Source organism: Scyliorhinus torazame, chromosome 4 (genome assembly GCF_047496885.1).
Source record: "Scyliorhinus torazame isolate Kashiwa2021f chromosome 4, sScyTor2.1, whole genome shotgun sequence".
In the NCBI taxonomy this organism is placed as follows: domain Eukaryota; kingdom Metazoa; phylum Chordata; class Chondrichthyes; order Carcharhiniformes; family Scyliorhinidae; genus Scyliorhinus; species Scyliorhinus torazame.
The window spans coordinates 128,121,218-128,141,878 of NC_092710.1; the positions used below are offsets into that span (position 1 = coordinate 128,121,218).

Consider the following 20,661-nt stretch of genomic DNA (forward strand, 5'->3'; position numbering starts at 1 on the left):
GAATGAGTGGTTGAATTGAGTGCAGGTTACTGTGCTCATTTGGGCAGACTCAACCAAGAGAGCTTGGACTGTCTGTGTGCCAAGGTAAGGTTTAATACTAATGAGTCAAATCGAGTCAGACCAATGAATTGAAGTGTGTCCTTCTCACTAAGTCAGAGTAATGATATTTGGGAAGTTCTGGCTGACATCTGTCAAAGCAATACTTGAACTCAGAGAAGAGATAATGTCACCATTCCCATTACTGCTTTACTCCTGCAAGACGTTAAATACATGATGCAAGTAGTGAACAATAGTCTACTTGTGCGATAGAAATACTTCACTGTCAACCTGATGAGGACAGGTGACCCAAACTTATCAGAGAAAGTTTACTTCTATGATTCAACTAAACCAAGTCTGAGATCTGCAGAAGGAAACCTTTGGAGGGGTTGGGAACAGTAACTTCATACTATGACAATAAAAGATTATTATTATTTATACAATGTTAATTTCATGTTCTGTCGGCATAAATCAAGCCAGATTATGACATGTTCTTCAAATGCTTCCAAAGTTAACATTAGCACTGTATCAAAATGCCTCGTTGTATGATGCAAGGCAGCCAGTATGGTTACCATTCCACCAGGAAACCAACCCAGAGCCAGAACACAAAGTTACAAACTATGCCCTCATATTTGTTGTTGCTGCTGTACAGCCCTCTTTGAAACATAAACTGGGCATTTTCGTCGGACCAGGAGCCCAAATTAATAATGAACCATATCCTGTTGGAGAATATTAATGCAGCATCTTTGTTCACCTGAGGACCGAAGGACATATGCATTGTTTATACAAACAGGTTTGTTTGAGAGTGATGAAAGAAACTTACTGTCATAGTGAATCTGAAAACCGACGCTTGAACGGCTATTGTCAGTTGTTAACAGAAGATACATGTAATTGCCAGTGCTGATCAGGAACTGAGGTGCTTGAGTACCATGGTATTCTCCTATTAAAGGTGATGAATTAACAGGTCCATCCCTTATTTCTAATGTGTCGTAATTAACTTCAGTTTGGAACCTGTGAAGAATAAAAATGAAATAATTTTGCTTATTGACAAACACCTTTGTGGAAATAGCTGAAAAGATGAAAACATAAATATTCTGAAACCAGTCATGACTGACTAAAGATGTATGATTTTTCTTTTAAAATTGATGTGCATAAAGTCTATCGAACTGAGATGTGCTTGTCGCAAACAAAATAAAACCACGATACATTAACAAATGTCCATAGATTTCATGCAGAAAAGGTAAAATAATTCCATGCTATAAATTGTGTTGAATTATTATTTGTTATAAGTTGGTTGTAATTACCTAATTCACTGATAAGTTCATTTTAATTACCCCACACTTTATTAACCTATCCCACCAAGACACTGATGTGGCTGGGTTTTCTGTTTACACCTGTCTAATTTTAGGCACCATTGAAGGCATTATTGAGTAATATTGGATGAGGTATAAAATCGCCCTGGTGAATTAAGTTAAAATGACCCCATGTGAAGTCGTTTTATTTTTCACCTTTGTGTAATGAATAGATTAAGATTATATTTGGTTCTTAGCGTCCACAAGCTTCTTAAGTTAAAGTTAGGTTCCTCCAAAGTTATCATAGGTAAAGTGTTCTATCGTATAGCCCCAATCCAGGTAGACTACCTGCCTGCTTAGTTGAGCAAGGCTTTTCACAAGGATATACAGTTCATCCCAGTGGTCCAACATGCACAATTAACCATGGTTTTGTGCCTCATTAATGACTGTTGGCTTCTCCTGGAACACTACATCTGGATATCAGGACAGGAATAGGCTTGGCTGGGACAATTCACATATCCGGTTAAGCTGACCAACTGCCCTAGACACACTGAGAAATTCAAATAATGAGGGGGTGTGGGTGGTGGTTCCTTCTGCCTGTGGCTCTCTCTTTTTCTCCTGTCAGGTGGATGTACCTTTAAGAAATAGGTGTTTATCGAATCGCTGCAGTGATGTCAGTGTGTGGATGGAGCTGGGCTGTTTTTGAGCTGGCAGCTGCAGGGCATGTTTTTGGTTTCATTTTCAGAGGTGAAGAGCTGCATTCACAGCAAGAGGATGTTATGCTCTCTCTCTGCAATCTAAAGATCACTTGATGATTTCAAAGTAATACCTGTTTCTGTAGAGAATTTAAACCTGCTGCCTTTATTTTAAAACGGTTTTAACTTATGGATGTTGTTCGGAAAGTTATTAAGGATTATCTATAGTGAACTGTATCTTTTGGGGGGGAGGTCAGGATTGGTAGTTGTTAAACTGTTTACTGTGTGTTTATAAAATGTTAATTGGATTCATAGAATAAACATTGTTTTGTTTTAAACATACTTTAGCTCTCTGTTGCATCACACCTGTAAAGTGGGCCCTTGTGCTCCCCATAACCAAAATCTATTTAAAGTTGTGGGTCAGGTGAACTCCATGATATACTTTGGGGTTCTGATTCATGGTTGTGGCATCATGGCAAACCGTCTTCGAAATCCTTTGGACTCTGCCAGTCGTTCATGAAACCAGACTTTACAACGCAGTTATCATGCCCGTGTCACAGCTGTATGTGGGGTCTGCGATGCCATACATGGAGCACAATTCTTTTCAAAGATGGGCTACTATCAAATGACTGATAACTCAATAATTGAACAGACAGCTTTCAAAATTATGAACTTTAAGAAGTTAGGCCAGATCAATCTCTGTCTTCACCCCAACGGAAGCGCAAAATGCTACTCAGATCTTCCAATATCCCCAGAGACCAGATGCTCCAATAATGTTGTTAATGGTGCAGGAAGCTACTTCTATCCACCTTGTGGTATGGTATGGGGTTAAAGCAAGTGTCGACAAGTAGAAATTGCATTTCCCTGGATTTCTGGCAGTGAAACAAGGCTCTTTGAAATTCGGCTCGTTCATTCAAAATTTACAATATTTATTTTAAAAGAATGCATTTTACTGGCTGTCAACAATGACAACTGACAGAAAGAAAGAATATAAAATGGGATAAAAATTATCAAAGCACTGTGATTCAGTTTATTACAATTGACTTGCACTTAGATCATTTGTCTTGAATGCATGTAGTGAAATGCAAAATAGTTTGCGGACAAAATAGACATCGTGATTCTGATTTTCAGAATGGTTTTCTAATATGTGGATACTTATTCACGTGTTTGAAACCATTTGATATCTTCCTAAAAAAAAGCTCAGAAATAATTTCAGACTGAGGCATTAAATTTCGAATTGCAGTATCTTGGTGCAGAACTTCAAGCACCCAAGACTTAGATTTGAGAGTCTCTCTTTTGACAGGTGGTTTTGCTTAAACAGAACAAACAAGGTCAAAAAGACAAATAAATAGCCAGACACACATGGTGATAACTCTTAAATAGGCTTAATGAAACAGCTCAGTACAATGTAGAGGGACTTTTAGTACAAATCCGCTCAAAGAGAGAATGATACAACTGAATAAATCTTTCAGTGAATGTTTATTGTGTAACACAAACAAATTGGTAGTGTCTACAGGGAAAACTGTACAACACAAATCTTCCAAGTTAAAAATCCTAATACTTTGCTAAAGGTTTGAGAGGCAAGGTGCTGGTTAGTCCAAGAAAACATAAATGTTCCTTTAGATAAAGCCAGGCGAGAGCTCTAGATCTGGTTTACAGCAAATACTTTGGTCTTATCCATCTCCTTTACCTATAAAACATTTCCAGTGATATTTTGCAATTCTTGTGTCCTAGGCATAGGGAAATTAACTTTTAAAATTAACAAGTCTATTTGTGATACTATATAACATGACATTTGGTGGTCGGGATTCTGCACCCCCCCCCCCCCGCCACCCCCCGAGATGTATTTCCCAGTGGTAGAGGCAGCCAGCCATTGGCTGGTGGCGGGAGCTTCCAGTCCCACCAATATAAACAGGATTTCAGCAGGCCCCACACCCTCCATCACAGGGAATGTGCCGTCGGGGATCGTCATCGGCGGGACCAGAAGATCCCACCAGTGGGAAGGGACGGAAGGTTTTGGCCATTGTCTTATACAGTCCATTTTAAATTTAAGTAATCTTAATGTAAGCATTACATTTACTATCGAATTAAAAATTAAGCATATAACTAAACACAAATGAGTTATTTAAAGATATGTCTTCAATCAACAATATGAATTGTTTTGAACTTTGCTGCTTTCCCGTCCTTCTCTTCTGAAGGTATGGACCAATGCAAGACTTACACATGCAAACGCAGCTCCTCCAATTCCCCATCCAATAACAATACCCAGAGACAGGAGAAGGCATTTTAACAAGACAACACAGAACAGGGATTAAACTTTTAACTTTCTTGATTTTTACAACACACTTCATTTGGTATTGAGCCACCAAAGGGACTGCTCCCATTTCTGAAGTTCCAACTTTGAATCGTTATTTGAAAGTTGCATTAAAATAAATTTGAAGAATGTACATCAATTTACTGATCGTGTAATTCTCTTTAAATTTAGATCAATATTCATAATGGCTCAGATTTTCCACTCAATGGCAAAGTAATGGGAGTCAAGAAAGCTGCCAACAACGATTAGTGATGTCGTGATGTGGACTTCAACTTTCCTAATGCCAATTTCAATTCTGTGCTAATGATAGGGGATTTCTGGAATACAACAACAGTGATATCATCAAGTAGGCTAAGCAGCCACTCACACTGAAGAATTATCACAGACTGTAAACCAGGAAGTGACCAGCAGGTTTTTATCATTGACTTTTTCTAATTTTACAGGAACCAAATAATGATTGGGACGTGTAGATGGGATGCAGAGAGGAAAAAATAAATTATAGTTATTTTTAAAATCTATAGAATTTTTATCATGGGTTAGACTAATCTGACATTCCACAAATATAAAATGAATTTTTTCAGGGCCAGAGACATTGTTCTACACGAATTGTGACTTTGTATGTGGTTAAAAACCCAGTTCCATCTCATTTAACAAAGCACTAATTTTTTTAAGGGTTTTAACAGCAAGAATAATCGCATAAAATGGAAAATTACAAAAGTGCAGTGATTTCTAATTGATTTCCAGCTGTGATACCTTCAACCACGCAACCTGTGGAGGAGTGGAGAATCACTTGACAGAAACCTTGGGATATCGGCATTTAACTGTGCATGTGCTCAGCTTCACAGAGTAACGAGAGGGAGAGGATAGTTTTGCTGCCATTACAATCACAAAATCTGCGTCAATGAGCAATAAGTAGATAAACAAAAGTTTAAGCAAATATAGCTCATACAACTGAATAATAAATCATGAGTTTCTGCAGTCTGAAGACAAGTGAACTATGTATGTTTTGATTTACATTATATATTTTACAGTACATAACTGAATTGCAATGTAGGTTTTGTTAATATTATATCTTGTTTGATAGTAAGAAATACTTGCTAAATTTTAGTTAAGTACCTAAATGTGCTGAAGCATCCTGGCTACACAAAATAGGTCATATGAGATGCAATTGCTCAAAAGGAGCAAGTTTATAGCGTGTGTGAGAGAACTGGATTTGAATGACAAATTGCATGAACACATTGAATGATGATTTATAAGATTCAGGTTTCAATTTATTTCGGATTACTGGGCAGAAACACGCTTCTCCTCTGGATGACAGTTGGGAATCTACTTAATAGATTTGGACAAGTATTAGGTGAACAGTGACCAATTTTAGGGTCATCCATGGGTGGAAAAACAGGAGGTTGGGCCCATAAATTAGTATGCATGCCATTGGTGGTATACCCGTGGCCCAATCCACTTGCCTCTACACAATTCTATGGGCAGCCTGGGAACCGTCGAATGGGTTGCCCACCTATGTCCCAGTTGGGTCCTTAATCAACGGTGGGAGAGGCGTGTGTCAATGTGTAGTTTGGCAGATTTAACCCTGCTGGTCAATGAAAGGAGGGATTGCCTCCTTCCCTTGGGTCAACTGAAAGCACTCTTCCTTCATTCACCCTTCCCACTGTCTTTTACAACATGCCCACTGCCCCCCTTTCTGGGGCTCATCAGCCTGAATTCAATGAGATCTCAGATTTAACTGAATGTTTGGGTCAATATTGCAGTACAATGGAAAGAGGTAATCAAGAGTCACAGGTGGGAGGGTGTTGAGATTAAGGTAGTCTGTAGTGGTGGGATATTCTGACGTCAAGGTGATAGATAGCCATTTTTTGTAGTTATGAATCATGTGTTAACTCTGTGTTGGCAGGGTGAAGGCCATTACAGAACACCCAAGAAGAGAGGAACAGCAAAAAAGGTCATGGTTAATGTTGGAACTGAGGTTTAGAATGTGCGTTTAAACAATTAGGCAACAGAATGAAAAGAAAGAATGAATCAACATCTCAAAATGGTGATTTCCATGTTTTTTTTTCAAACCATGTGCGAGAAGAGAACAAATGTATGTAGTCTCCCTATGTGCTAAAATGTTTATGTTCCTATTATTAGATTTAATTAAATGATGGGAGCATTCATACATGTTGCGACCTTATCAGAGGATTCTACACAAAACATTTTCTAATCCCTCTAACTACCAGTTCATCATTGTAACAAGGTTGAACGAATGACACAAAGCCATCACGCTGTTCATACCACTGAAGGATAATGACTGTTCAGTGAAATGAACTTTCTCTTTGAAAATAATTTTCATATTTAACTTGAACAGCAATCCTTCCTCCTCCACTCTGTTTCCCAAACATACGAGTGCACTTTGCTGATGTACAATTCATACAAATTGGAGGATTGCCAAGTGCAAATGATTTCAGGCCTTAGTTTATTTCAAGAGAGCTTTGAATTCCATTATTCTTAAAATCCAGAGTTCTAAAAGCCAATTCACATTCCAATGTTGAACTTTCAGTCAGCCAAAGGTGCATTCAAGGACTCTTTGCGAAACCCATAACATGGTTAACAAACAGGATGGAAGGGGATGGTTGTAAGTAGGAATTCTCAACAGGTGGCCCGGTTTCGCAATGGTTAGCAGTGCTGCCTCACGCCGCCAAGGACCCAGGTTCGATCCTGGCCCCGAGTCACTATTGTGTGGAGTTTGTACATTCTCCTTGTGCCTGCATGAGTCTCACCCCCACAATCCAAATATGTGTAGGGTAGATGGATTGGCCACGCTAAATTGTCCTTAATTGGGGTTTAAAAAAATAAATAAGAAGCAGGAATTCTCAAAACAGACCATGGTTGAAGGAGAATCCATCAATTATTTTAAAGCAAATTAGGAGTGGGCAGAAAAATGGAATTAACCTGTCTCCCTCTTGGAGAATAAAACAATTGCAGAATTAATGAACAAAATGGCCAATCCATCAGCTGTAATCATCTACAGTTCTAAGACCATTTATAAATATGCTAGCGATACCTAGCGGCAGAGCATCAGGATTACAAATTCTTGTCCCATTATATTAACAGGTTGTCAAAATTTGTTTCCTGAAAAAAAATTTGCATGAATGTAAAATTAGAGCATTAGCAGCCTATTGAACTATATGTCGCACGTATTTTTAGAATCAGTCCCACTATTCAACTTTCAAAATTTTAATCATGCTCATTGCGTAGCATGAGACACTGTACTTTTAGTTAAAAGCAATGAAAATTATTAACCTGTCAAATGTTATTTTGATAGAATGTTTTGGTTCTGCTTCAATCACCCATTCACAATTCAGCGAGTCTTTGTAATATCCTGGCCATCCCGGAGATAGTATTACACCACTAGGTGCTGTCAAATGGCCACCACATGGTGCTGGAAGATAAGACATAAAAATACAGAATTCCATTTAAATACAAAAAATGTCTTCCTTCAATCAATCAGATATTTTACATAACAAAAATACTATATTATCAGTTATTTCTAAAGACTCATAGCAATAAAGAATTTCTTAAGGTATCAACAAGCACATTGTGGTCAACAAATGTCAAGTTGATAGCACAGTGTGTTAGCATACTGAAGTTGTGTGCCACATGCCCGTGATTTCTTACATGGTATAATTCCCTGGTCTCGACCAAGCATGTGGTCTGGTCGAACAGCCATGCAGGGCCCGGAAAGCAGGGCGCCGCAGCGCAGTGTGGCCGATGGAAGCCACGGGAACCCACTCCCGGGATCCACCTGGCTCGCAACGCCTCGTGAGATCTAACGTGAGCTCTCGAGACGTTGCGATGTAAATCCTGCCCATTGGGGGCGGGATCACTTTTAGGAAAATCTTCACATTAAAGCGAGACAGCTAGTCTTGCATAAATGTTCAGTTTCCCGAGGTACCCAAGACGTTGGGGTCTATCCCCTTGCCTCAGACACCTTGGGCGATTGCCGTTCAGATCTGGTCTCCACAAATGGGGACCAGGTGGAACGGCCATCGTGGAGGTCTCCTATTGGAGGTGCCCAGGTGCATGCCTTTGGGCAGGGTGGTACCCTGGCAGTGCTGGTGCCACCTGAGCACGCTGGCACTGCCAGCCTGGCACCATGGTCATGCCACCTGGCTACCAGCCTGGCACAGCCACCTGGCAGATGCACTGCCAGGGTGGCACTTTTTGCATGGTGGCGATACAGCCGGGGATGCCCCCTCCCATCGTGTGTGGGGAAGTGTTAGTGTTTTGGGGCTGTGGGGGGGGGGGGGGAGGCTTGGGGATCGCTTCGGGGCTCCAGCAATTGGGACACCATTTAAAAATGGCATCCCGATCTCTGGCTACACTGAAGAGTTCTAGAGAGCAGAGGCCCGCTGAGGCCCCCATCAAATCTGGGTGCCATTTTATAGCGTTACGCTTCTCGGCACTGCGAGCACTTGGAAATGTGCGGCTAAACGGGATCACTATGGGACTTTGTTCCCATTTAGTAAATTTTGCACTTGATTTTCATCACCAGTCCAACCGTCTCCAACATCTATCTATTTGGCAGTTTGGTCACTCTCCAAGCTACATGGTATTGCATTGGCCTGGTCGGCTGCAACAAGTTCTCAGTTAAGAGCAGGCAATATGTCAACAGTATTTTGTGATATTCCATCCTCAAAATTACTCCTGCCGGAAGGATTGGGCATCCAGCCTTCGTGTTCTGTCAGCTGGTTTTATAATGGTTAACGGAAATGGTTAATTCTTTCAAAAAACAGGAGAGGCATGATAGACTGTATGACCTTCTGACCATTACATTTCCATGATTCTATCTTTTGCTTTCATCTGTGATTTCAATTAACAATCTATTACAAAGAGTGGCAAAATACATTCACTTCATTGCATCATTAAATTCCCTGAATATACATGGCATTGGTAATAGTTACCTTCACATCGCGGGACAGCAGAATTCCATATGACATTCCCTTCCTGTATAATACAGGTTATGGTCTCAGATCCTTGGGTTTTAATAAAGCCTTCGTCACAGTGAAAAGACACAGAACTTCCCAGCAGGAAAATATCACCAAATCGTCTTCCATTGACTGGAATGCCAGGATCATGGCATTCATTTTGGCCAAAGGCTGATTGAGAATAATATAAAAAGAATATTCTTACTACCTGAAAATGACTCAGAAACAACATCTATCCTTCATGTACCTATTTTTGATTTTACTCTCATTGCCAAAGTACTATATTTTGGCAGGTTTCTTGGTGAGTTTGTTGTGTGAATTTTGGGCAGATCAAAATGAAGGATGGGGAGAGAAACACACTTTAGTACTTGATTAAGCATATTTGAGATAGATAGCATTATCACACCAATTTCAGAGCAGTTTTGTGCTGTGGGTCCACAGATTTTCAGCAATCCATTTGTAGAGGACCCTTACAGCCAACAGGCCACCAGAGATGACAGATTGCTCTCTGACACACTGCATCACTCAGTTCTCCACTTTTAGCATTTATATGACAATGTTTCAGACATCCTTTTAAGACTCAGATCAAAAACAAATGAATGCAAAGCATTCATCAAAGCGTTGATGATTAACAATTTACAGACAAAAATAAATATTCACAATGCTACATCGACTGGAGCAGTAATAAACAATTTGAGGCTATATATTTTCACTGGTTGGGAGAGCAGAAGGTGTACCTCCTCTTGAGCTTTTCTGACATTAGATACTGGGTAGTGTGTGGGATGTTTGGTGTGATTCCCTTTTGATTTTATCCTCACTCATATGAGGGGAGGAGACAAATTAAAATGCAATAGTTAGATGACATAATTTTTAAAGATTTTAAACGTCAGAAAAACACTGAGGAAGATCTCACGCACCCAGCCTGCAAAATAGTGCCCCCCCCCCCCCCCCTTTGGCTTGCTCGCACGCTCCGGACCACCCACAACAGTGCCCCCAGCCCCTGACAAAGTACCCCCTGCGCGCGGATCGACTCTCCCCCGACTGTGGCGCTGCTGTACTGAGTCCGCAGCCGCCGCGCCGAGTTCCCGACGGATGAGACCACACACAACCGACGCCGTCAGGAACTCGGCCGGTCGGGGATGGAGCATCGGGGGGGTGGAGCATCGGGGGGTGGACCTCAGGCAACATCCTGAGGCCATCGATACGGCGCGCGGCGTACTCTCCGAGAACGTCGCTTCGGAGGGGGCGCTGCCCCCGATTCGGTCGTGAACGGGATTTTCCGGCCGATCGTCGATCACGAGTTCGGCATCGGCGACCGGAGAATCCCACCCCTCGTGTGGGAGATAGTAAAATTGAATCCAGTAACAATTTTGTGCATAAGGGAGACTCCATGAAAAATACTGGAGGCAGGAAATCAGAGATAAAATCAGAGTATTCCGGAAATATTCAGCAGGTCTGGCAGTACATGGGAGTTCAAAGTTCAGATCAATGACCTTTCATCAGCATTAATTGACCTGAAAAATTGGGTTAGATTTTACCTTCCTCCATCAGTGAGGTTGAAGGCAGGAGGGCTCGTTAAGTTCAATGGGTAGCCTACCCACTGCCCATCTGTCTGTCCCTTCTCTCACCACCATCATACCAGCTGTTGGGTTGGCATCAGGCAACCTGCCACCAGTGGGTCAACTGAGAGCCTTCATTGGGATAGGACAAATCCCAGCAGGTTTCCTTGCATATGCTGGTGGTGGGCTGGGGAAGTCCCTCCTTACTGGGCTCACTGAGCCCATCAGAGGTATTTCCTCCATGCCCCCCCCCCCCCTAATCACCCACCAAAACAAGAGTTACACCTACCCAGATTGCTCTTCCCCCTCTCATGGCCTCTCAAATCCTAGCTCCAAGATCCTTCACTCAGATCTTCAAGCATTGACACCCAGCGAGATCTCCCATACACTTACCCAAATTCCGATCAAATGATGCATGCCTCTGTCCGAAAGTGCTGGAGAACTTTAGGTCTCTAAATGGCCAACTGCTGTCTTGAGAAGGGACTTCCTGATCCATAAAGGCAGAAGTCCCACATCAAGTCTATTAAAAGGCAATTGACCATTAAATGACTGCAGGGCAGCTGCTTTCCCCTTGGCGGGCGTGCTGCCTTCCCCCCGCCCACCAACACTTTAGACAGGAGGGATAGGTGAGGAATTTGGCACCTCGTATAGTACAGCCACAAAAGTCTCTTTCCTTCTTGTTGAATGCTACCTGACCTACTGACTATTGCCAGTACTTTCTGTTTTAATTTCCACTTCTGCCTGTTAGCAGTGCACAATAAGGTGTTAAAAATAAGGAGTCAGAATCGGTGTCTATTTTCATGAAGTTAGCAATGACAGAAATTCAAAATGGGATGTGCAGTGGTGTAATACATTGGAACCTGGCACATTGCACCAAGAAAGGCTTTGACTCAAATTCCCTTGCTGAGGAAGGTCCTGGCCTCAACGGTGCTACAGCACGATAAGTACATGGGAACATCGGATCATAGGAATTAGGAGCAGAAGTAGGCAATTCAGCCCTTTTGAGCCTGCTCTGCCCTTCAATCAGATCATGTCTGATCTCTTCCTGTCTCAAATCCACTTCCCAACCTGTTCCAAAGCTTGAATTTAAAAGGGTAAGTCATGGCAGGAGAACTCAAAGCCTTGGTTTGCTCCTCTTGCCCCATGTGGTAAGCCGGGAACATTTCCAGGGCCTGGGGCCAGCATGTGTGCTGGAAGCGTCCCCAGCTCCTGGAAGCCCGGGTTACTGGAGCTGGAGAGACAGCTGAGGAAACGGTGGAGTATCCGCGAGGCGGAAAGCATCTTGGATAGCACATATAAAGAGATAGTCCCACCGGAGGCTCAGACTTCACAGGCAGGAAGGAAATGGGTTAACACAAGAGAGCTTGACAGATAATGCAGGAATCTCCTGTGGCCATTCCCCTGCAAAACAGGGGGGGGGGGGGGGGGGGGGGGTCGGGGGTGGGGAGGGGGGGATTTATCAGGGGAAAGCAGCAACAGCCAAATTCATTGCACCATGGTTGTTTCTGATGCAGAGGGATGAGTAAAAAGTGTGTGACTGCAATATTTATAAGGGATTTGACTGTGAGGGGAATAGATGGGCATTATTGTGGCCGCAAACGAGACTCCAGGATGATACCTCCCTGGTTCGAGGGTCAAGGATGTCGCAGAGCGGTTACAGGACATGCTGGAGGGGGAGTTTGAACAGTCAATGAGCATGGTACACATTGGTACTAGCGACATAAGTAAAAGAAATAGGTGGGGTGAGGCCCTGAAAGCAGAATATAGGGAATTAGGAAGAAAGTTGAGAAGTCGGACCTCAACGGTAGTGATTTTAGGATTACGACCAGTGCCACATACTACTCGGAGTAGAAATTGTAGGATGTACCAGATGAATACGTGGCTGAAGAAATGGTGTGAGGGGGAGGGTTGGTACTTGCTAGAGCGGTTGGGGAGTGTTTCAACTAATATGGCAGGAGGGTGAGAACCAATGTAAGGATTCAGAGAAAGGGAACCAAGAACAAGAAAAAAACAGCAGGGAGGATAAGAAAATTGAAAGACAGAGAAATCAAGGGCCTGTATCAGATAATGACACTGTAAAAAATAGGAGGGATGGGACAATTGACATTAAAAGGACTAGCCTCAAGGTTTTGTACCTGAACGCTCGGAGCATTCAAAATAAAATGGATGAATTAGTTGCGCAGAGAGATGTCAAGGGATTGATATAGCTGTGATTATGGAAACATGGCTCCAAGGTGACCAAGGATGGGAACTAAACATTGAGGGCTATTTAGTTTTTAGGGCAGACAGAAAGGAAAAGGTGGTGAAATTGTTGATTAAAGAAGCTATTGATACAGTATTGAGGGAAGATATTAGTACAGATGGTGCGGAATCTGTTTGGGTCGAGTTAAGGAACATCAATGGACAACAGGCATTCACAGGGGTGGTATACAGACCACCAAACTGCAGTGGTAATGTTGGGAATAGCATTAGACAGGAAATCAGAGATGCAGTTGACAAAGAAACATCTGTGATTATGGGTGACTTTAATCTGCATATAGATTGGGTGAGTCAAATTAGTCACAGTGCAATAGAGGAGGAATGTATGAAGTGTATATGGGATGGTTTTCTGGACCAATGTATTAAGGAACCATCAAGGGAACAGGCCACCTTGGACTGGGTATTGTGCAATGAGAAATGGTTAATTGGCAATCTAGTTGTGAGAGAACCTTTGGTGATGAGTGACCATAATATGATAGGATTCTTTATCAAGATGGATCGTGAGGTAGTTGATTCTGAGATCAGCATCCTGAATTTCAATAAAGGTAACTATGATGCATGAGGCATAAGTTGACTATGATGGACTGGGAAACATTACTGAAAGGAAGGACAGCGGACAGGCAGTGACAGGCATTCAAGAAACAAACAGATGAACTCCAGAAGTTCTTGATTCCTATTTGGCACAAGAGTAGAATGAGAACTGTGGCCAAACGATGGCTTACATGAGAAATTAGAGATAACATTAAATTCAAAGAAGAAGCATACAAATTGGCAAGAAAAAGCAATAGACCAGAAAATTGGGAACAGTTTAAAATTCAGCAAGACGGACCAAGAGATTGAAGGTGGATAAATCTCCAGGGCCTGATAATCATCACCTCAGAGAACATAAGGAAGTGGCCCTCGAAATAGTAGATCCATTGGTGGTCATTTTCCAAAATTCTTTGGACTCTGGATTTTGAAAACTTCACAGAAACAAAATTTGCATAGCCCTTGCATTGAATAGGCAATGAAGGGTGGAGCCCATCCTTTCCTCAGGCCACAAATACCAGCTTCTTTCACAGTGATAGAAACCCCTTTGAAGATGCACTGGTATTTTCCAGGATCCACCTGAATGCAACACTACAGGTTTGAGGGTAGTTCATATAAGCCTGCTATTCAAAAAGGGAGGTAGAGAGAAAACAGCGATCGAGAGAACAGTGAGCCTAACATAGGTCGCAGGATAGTTGCTAAAGTCCATTATCAAGGATTTTGTAGCACAGCATTTGGAAAGCAGTCGTTAAATCAGACAAAGTCAACATGATTTACGAAAGGTAAATCATGCTTGACAAATCTATTGGAATTCTTTGATGATGCAACTCGTAGAGTTGACCCGGGATAACCGGTGGATGTGATTTATTTAGACTTTCAGAAGACTTTTGGCAAGGTCTCACATAGCAGGTCACTATGTACAGTTAAAGCGCCTGCGATTACGGGTAATACCTTGAGATGGATAGAAAGGTGGTTAGTAAACAGGAAGTAAAAAGTTGGAATAAATGGGTCTTTTTCTGATTGGCAGGCAGTGACTAGTGGGTGCCGCAGGGATCTGTGCTAGGACCCCAACTGTTCACATTGTATATTTTTGATTTGGATGAGGTAACTAAATATATTATCTCCAAATTTGCAGATGATACTAAATTAGGTGTGAGTGTGAGCTGTGAGAAGGATGCAGAGATGCTTCAGCATGATTTGGTCAGGTTGAGTGAGTGGGCATACGCATGGCAGATGCAGTATAATGTGGATAAATGGGAGGTTATCCACTTCGGAAGCAAAAATAGGAAATCAGATAATTATTTGAATGGGTGTAAATTGAGAGAGGTGAATACTCAATTCAGTGAGACCTTGGTGTCCTCATACACCAGTCATTGAATGTAAGCACGCAGGTACAGCAGGCAACAAAGAAGGCAAATGGTATGTTGGCCTTCATGACGAGAGGATTTGAGTATAGGAATGGAGATGTTTCACCACAACTGTATACGGCATTGGTGAGGCCATACCTAGAGTATTGTGTGCAGATTTGGTATCCTAATCTGAAGAAGGATGTTCTTGCTATGGAGGGAGTGCAGTGAAGGTTTACTAGGCGGATTCCTGAGATGGCGGAGGAGAGGCTAAGTCGGTTAGGATTATATTCATTGGAGTTTAGAACAGTGAGAGGGAATCTAACAGAAACATAAAATTCTAACATGATTAGACAGGATAGATTCAGAAAGAATGTTCCCAATGGTGGGGGAGTCCCGAACTAGGGGTCATAGTTTGAGAATAAGGGATAAATCTTTTAGGATTGAGGTGAGGAGAAATTTCTTCATCCAGAGAGTGGTGAATCTGTGGAATTTGCTACAACAGAAAGTAGAAAATGTTGTGTAATTTCAAGAATGAATTAGATGTAGCTCTTGGGGCTAAATGAATCAAGGAATATGGGAAGGCGGGATTACAATATTGAACTTGATGATCAGCCATGATCATAACGAATGGCAGAGCAGGCTCAAAGAGTTGAATGGCCTCCTCCTGCTTCTATTTTCTATGTATGTTTCTGTATATGTTCCCAGATCCCTTTAACCCATTTTTAAAATCAGAAATATATCTATCTCCTTCTTGAAACCATTTATTGACTCAGATTCCACCATGCTACCAGGCAGCGAGTTCTATGAATTCACCACCCTCTGCAAGAAGTAGTTCCTGCTCATCTCAGTTCTAAATCTACTGCCCCTCAACCTATATCTGTGACCTCTCATTCCAGATTGCTCTACAAGGGGGAACATTTGGTCTACGTTTACTTTAACAATCCATTTTAGTATTTTATATACCTCGATCAGATCCCCTCTCATCCCTCTAAACTCCAGCGAGCATAAGCCCAAACTATTTAGTCTCTCCTCGTATGTCAACCCTTTCATCTCCGGAATCAATCTGGTGAATCTCCTCTGAACTGCCTCCAATGCCACCACATCCTTCCTCAAATAAGGAGACCAAAAGTGGGCACAATGCTCCAGATGTGGTCTCACCAACACTCAGTACAATTGTAACAACACTTCTCTAATTTTATACTCCAGTCCTTTTGCAATAAATACTAATATTCCATTTGCCGTTTTAATTATATGTCGCACCTGCATACCGACTTTCTGCGATTCATGAGCATGGCACCCAGATGACTCTGTCCAGAAACATTTTGAATCTGCTTTCCATTTAGATAATAATTTGCCTTTCTATTTTTGTGGCCAAAATGAATAACCTCACAATTATCTACATTAAACTCCATCTGCCAAATGTTGGCCCAAACTTCTAGCTTATCTTTCTCCGTCTGTAAATTCTTTATCTCCTATTCACTGCCTGCTTTCCCACCTATTTTAGTATCATCCACAAATTTATAGAAACTTCCTTCTGCATTAATTGTACTCTGGCAAAATGGCATGTCTCTGCTGCTGAAATTCAGATGCAGCACAATCTCCAACTCCAATTTAACCTTCTCCGAATAAAACAATGTAGAGAAACTGCTTATTTCCCTTAGCTGCCTTCTCCTCCTTTTTAAAACCCAGGCTCGATGTCAATTAGCCGCCAGTTTTTAAAATCTATCTCCGCTCTTACTCTTTTCAGCCTTGTTGTCCCACATTATGAATCTTGCCCCTTCACCCAGACACGCCAGTCCTTTATTCCTACCAAATAGCACAAGCACTGATTCCCATAATTACCCTTTCCATTGTGCACCATCTCACTTAAATCACTTGGAGTATTTAGAACAATATATTTGTAGCTAAAAGGAAATTGAAACTTGTTGGACTCCTGCCAGAATAAGTCACTTTTTAAAAAATAATTACGTTGAGGGTTATTTTTATTTCTATGAAAAGCAGGCTTTATATTTTTTTCTTCCTGAGAGGGCTTTCTCCCAATGAGTTTCAGTATATGGATATTTATTGGTTGACTGATTTCTCAATTCCTGTAATGCACTAGAAATTGATCACTCAATTGCTGTTTCACTGGAAGTGTGGCAATCTTGAGTTTTACGATCTGTACATAAGTGAGCTTCTCAGTAAAGCAATTCTCCTGAGCCATAATGAGTTATTTTAGCAATAAAAGCATTTGATTATTTGGAGCGTCCTCTTTGGATCAGCAGAATAAGATGGTATCCAAAAATCTTGGATCTGAATCCCAGTTTTGACTGGCATTTGAACACTCTTGCTGTCTGTGGGCAACTGGCAGTGTCAATGTCTTGCCAATTACATTGTTAAAGTTTGTTAGTGCCATGTTAATTACATTGTTAAGGTTAAGCAAAACAGTTGATGGGTATTAATTGTCTTTGAGCGTGTATAAATAGGAGATGTTACAGGGGTTGGAATGTATCACCAGCCCTGGGAACATTATTTTAATTTAATTTGATAAGTTTCCTTTGAAGTTTTGTCTTTTTGTTACAGTGCCCCTTTAAGGTACTGTTAACTTGTTAGTTAAGATTTTTAAAACTGGTATTCAAAAGAATTTAAATAGGGGGTGGTTGGGACATTGTTCTGTGGGAGGAGAGATATGAGACTGAACTAGTTGGCAGCATGGTGGCACAGTAGTTAGCATTGCTGCCTCTCAGTGCCAGGGACCCGGGTTCAATTCTGACCTTGGGTGTTTGTGTGGAGTCTGCACATTCTCCTCATCTGAGTGAGTTTCCTCTGGGTGCTCCGGTTTTAGGTTATGTGATTATGGGGATAGGCGGGGGAGTGGGACTAGGACCGTTGGGCCGGTGTAGAAACGATGGGCTGAATGGCACTGGAGGGATTCTATAATGCTAATAGACCCAGTAAAGAAAAGTTATTTTTCTTGATTTCAGCTTCAAAGACCAGCTTGTATCCTATTAACATCTTGGTCAAGCCCACTGGGTCTTTTGCTGGTCCTCTGCCATAGCAAAATGCTTTATCTTTGGCGCATGGGGACACTAGATGTCAGTTAATCCCATCTCATAAATTCACGCTTTCTACTGTCAGCTGTCAATTACCAAGAAATCAAATCGTCCAGGTTATTCTCCCCAGAAAAAGACAGCAAAAGGTTACCATCTTGAATGAGGGTTTCGTGGCGGAAGATTCAATTGTGACTTGCAAAAGGGAATTGTCAAAATAACTGAAGGAGAAAAATGCAGGGCTGTGGGGAAAGGAAGAGAGAGTGGGACTAACTAAATTCCTCTTGGAAACCAGCATGGTCCCAATGGATCAAATAGTCTTCTTCTGTGCTTGCTGTAACCATTCCATGATTCTAAGAGGATAAATGTTGATGAAAGCATAACTAAGATGAGTTTCTTATTTACTGTGTTCTCCATCCCAGTCCTTTCCAAATGGAACAGAGAATGCAGTTAAATATTGAAACATAATAGGTCAGATAACATTTGGGAATCAAGTTGTCATTAATTTTAGCACAATGGTATGAATATGAAACAATGAACATTTTGTTGACATTTAAAAAAAAAATTTAAAGCACCCAATTCATTTTTTTCAATTAAGGGGCAATTTCGCGTGGCCAATACCCTGCACATATTTGGTTTGTGGGTGCGTCACCCATGCAAACACGGGGAGAATGTGCAAACTTCACACGGACAGTGACCCAGAGCCGGGTTCGAGCCTGGGACCTCGGTGCCGTGAGGCAGCAATGCTAACCACTGTGCCACCGTGCTGCCCTTTGTTGACATATTTTAACAATCATTTTGGTGACTTTTTAAAATATAAATTGTTGGGACAATTCCCTCATCTTGATAACCAGACTGAATGGGGTTTGCTTGAACAATTCTGACAGTTGACTAAGTGACAGGTAAAGAAGCCTTCAATTCTTGAACTCAAATTATTTTTCTTCCACATTTGTCTTTCGTAACTACAGCGGCACGATGCACAGTGGTTCGAATTGTTGCTAACAGCACCAGGGACCTGGGTTTGATTCGATCAAGGGTGACTGTGTGGAGTCTGCACCTTCTCTCCGTGGCTGCGTGGGTTTCCTCCGGGTGCTCCAGTTTCCTCCCACAGTGCAAAGATGTGCAGGTTAGTTGGATTGGCCACACTAAATTGCACATAGTGTCCAAAGATGTGCAGGTTAATTGGGGCACCAGAGATAGGGTGGGGGTGGGGAGTGTGTCGAGACAGAGTGCTCTTTCAGAGGGTTGTTGCAGACGTGAAGGGCTGAATGGCCTCCTTCTGCACTGTAAGGATTCTATGATTCTTTGAACGTAACACACCCAGCTAACCTCTTCCACAGCATCTCTCAACCCCCAACCTCCATCACTTCAAATAAAAAGACGGCTTCATGGAAACAGCACTGCGTCCAAGTAGCTCAATAGCACATCATCCTAACTAGGATATATATCACAGCTTCTTTCATTGTCACTGGGTTAAACTTCTGAAATTCCCTCCCAAGCTTTTCTGTGGGAGTACATTCACACACGGACTACAGTGTTTTGAGAAGGTGACTCACCACCATCAGTGGCAATAAATCCCAGCATTACTTGCGAAGCTGATCACCTCAGAAAGAATGAAAAATAAACACATATTCCAAGTTTGAAAGACAGTCTGCTGCTTGGTTGCCACCAGTGCTGTTGTTTATTGCTCTCAGGCAGACATACAAAGTGGTCTAGTGATGCCACCCGTTCCACCACAGTGGGACAATGTCTGCCATTGTGGTTGGTGGTTCCATACTCAATATAACTGGGATTGGAACGTTCAACCCTCAAATACTCTATCCCGCAGCACTGGTCATTGGTGACCTAACATGCAACTTCACCATGCAACCCAGCAGAATCTCATCCTTCACTCGAGGAGCTTATTAGGCAGAAAACGTCAGACAGGCAACATTCACTGGAGCAAAATTGTAATGTGCCAATTTACTTGTATATGTGATGTTAAAGCCCCGGCCCGTAGTGGAATGATCTGACTGGAATTCTAGGCGGGTGATGTGCCCGTTACTGGCCAATTGCGAAGGCACGACATCACCAGAGAACGTTCCCAGAACTGCAGAGTCAGCCGTCCCATCATCTTTTATGGTAAGGTAATCAAATTGAGGCTCAATGTCAAAATCATTAAAGATCAGGTGAATCCTGCTCGCTGGTTCTGCAATGATCAGCCACACGCAGTTCATGTTGTTGCCATACTCCTCCGGGTAGTTTGGCGAGAGCACAATTCCAGATGGTGCAGTAAAATTGAAGAAGCAGGAGACTGTCCAAAAAAGCAGAGAAAATAATATATTCTCACAGTATAAACCACTAATCCAATTAATGTAAACAGTTACATATTACACATACCAATTACTTTCTGCAAATTAACACTAAAAGGAGCAGGTTGGAAGAAAAAAAAGAATCTTAATCCTTTAAAGAGGCATCATACTATTTCACTGGCCCACAGAGGTTGCATCATTGAATTAAAAACTATGGGTATATTGAACGTTCTCATAATGTTCATAATGTTCAATATATGGCATTTTGTGCCTACTGTTCAGCATTCAAACCAAATTCTTACAAGCAATTCAAAGAACGATATCCCATAG

General features: G+C 41.8%; 1 protein-coding gene across 1 annotated transcript in view; it reads right to left on the minus strand.

The window, feature by feature from the left end:
• The window catches only part of LOC140410474 (CUB and sushi domain-containing protein 1-like), a 3,392,839-nt gene that overhangs the window by 752,703 nt on the left and 2,619,475 nt on the right, over positions 1 to 20,661 (minus strand). Inside the window, exons 14-17 of the mRNA XM_072498599.1 lie at positions 20,007 to 20,333; positions 9,293 to 9,487; positions 7,632 to 7,770; positions 860 to 1,047 (exon numbers count right to left, since the gene is read on the minus strand). Of these exons, the coding sequence (XP_072354700.1) occupies positions 860 to 1,047; positions 7,632 to 7,770; positions 9,293 to 9,487; positions 20,007 to 20,333 (849 nt within the window). The remainder of the gene's footprint in view (positions 1 to 859; positions 1,048 to 7,631; positions 7,771 to 9,292; positions 9,488 to 20,006; positions 20,334 to 20,661) is intronic.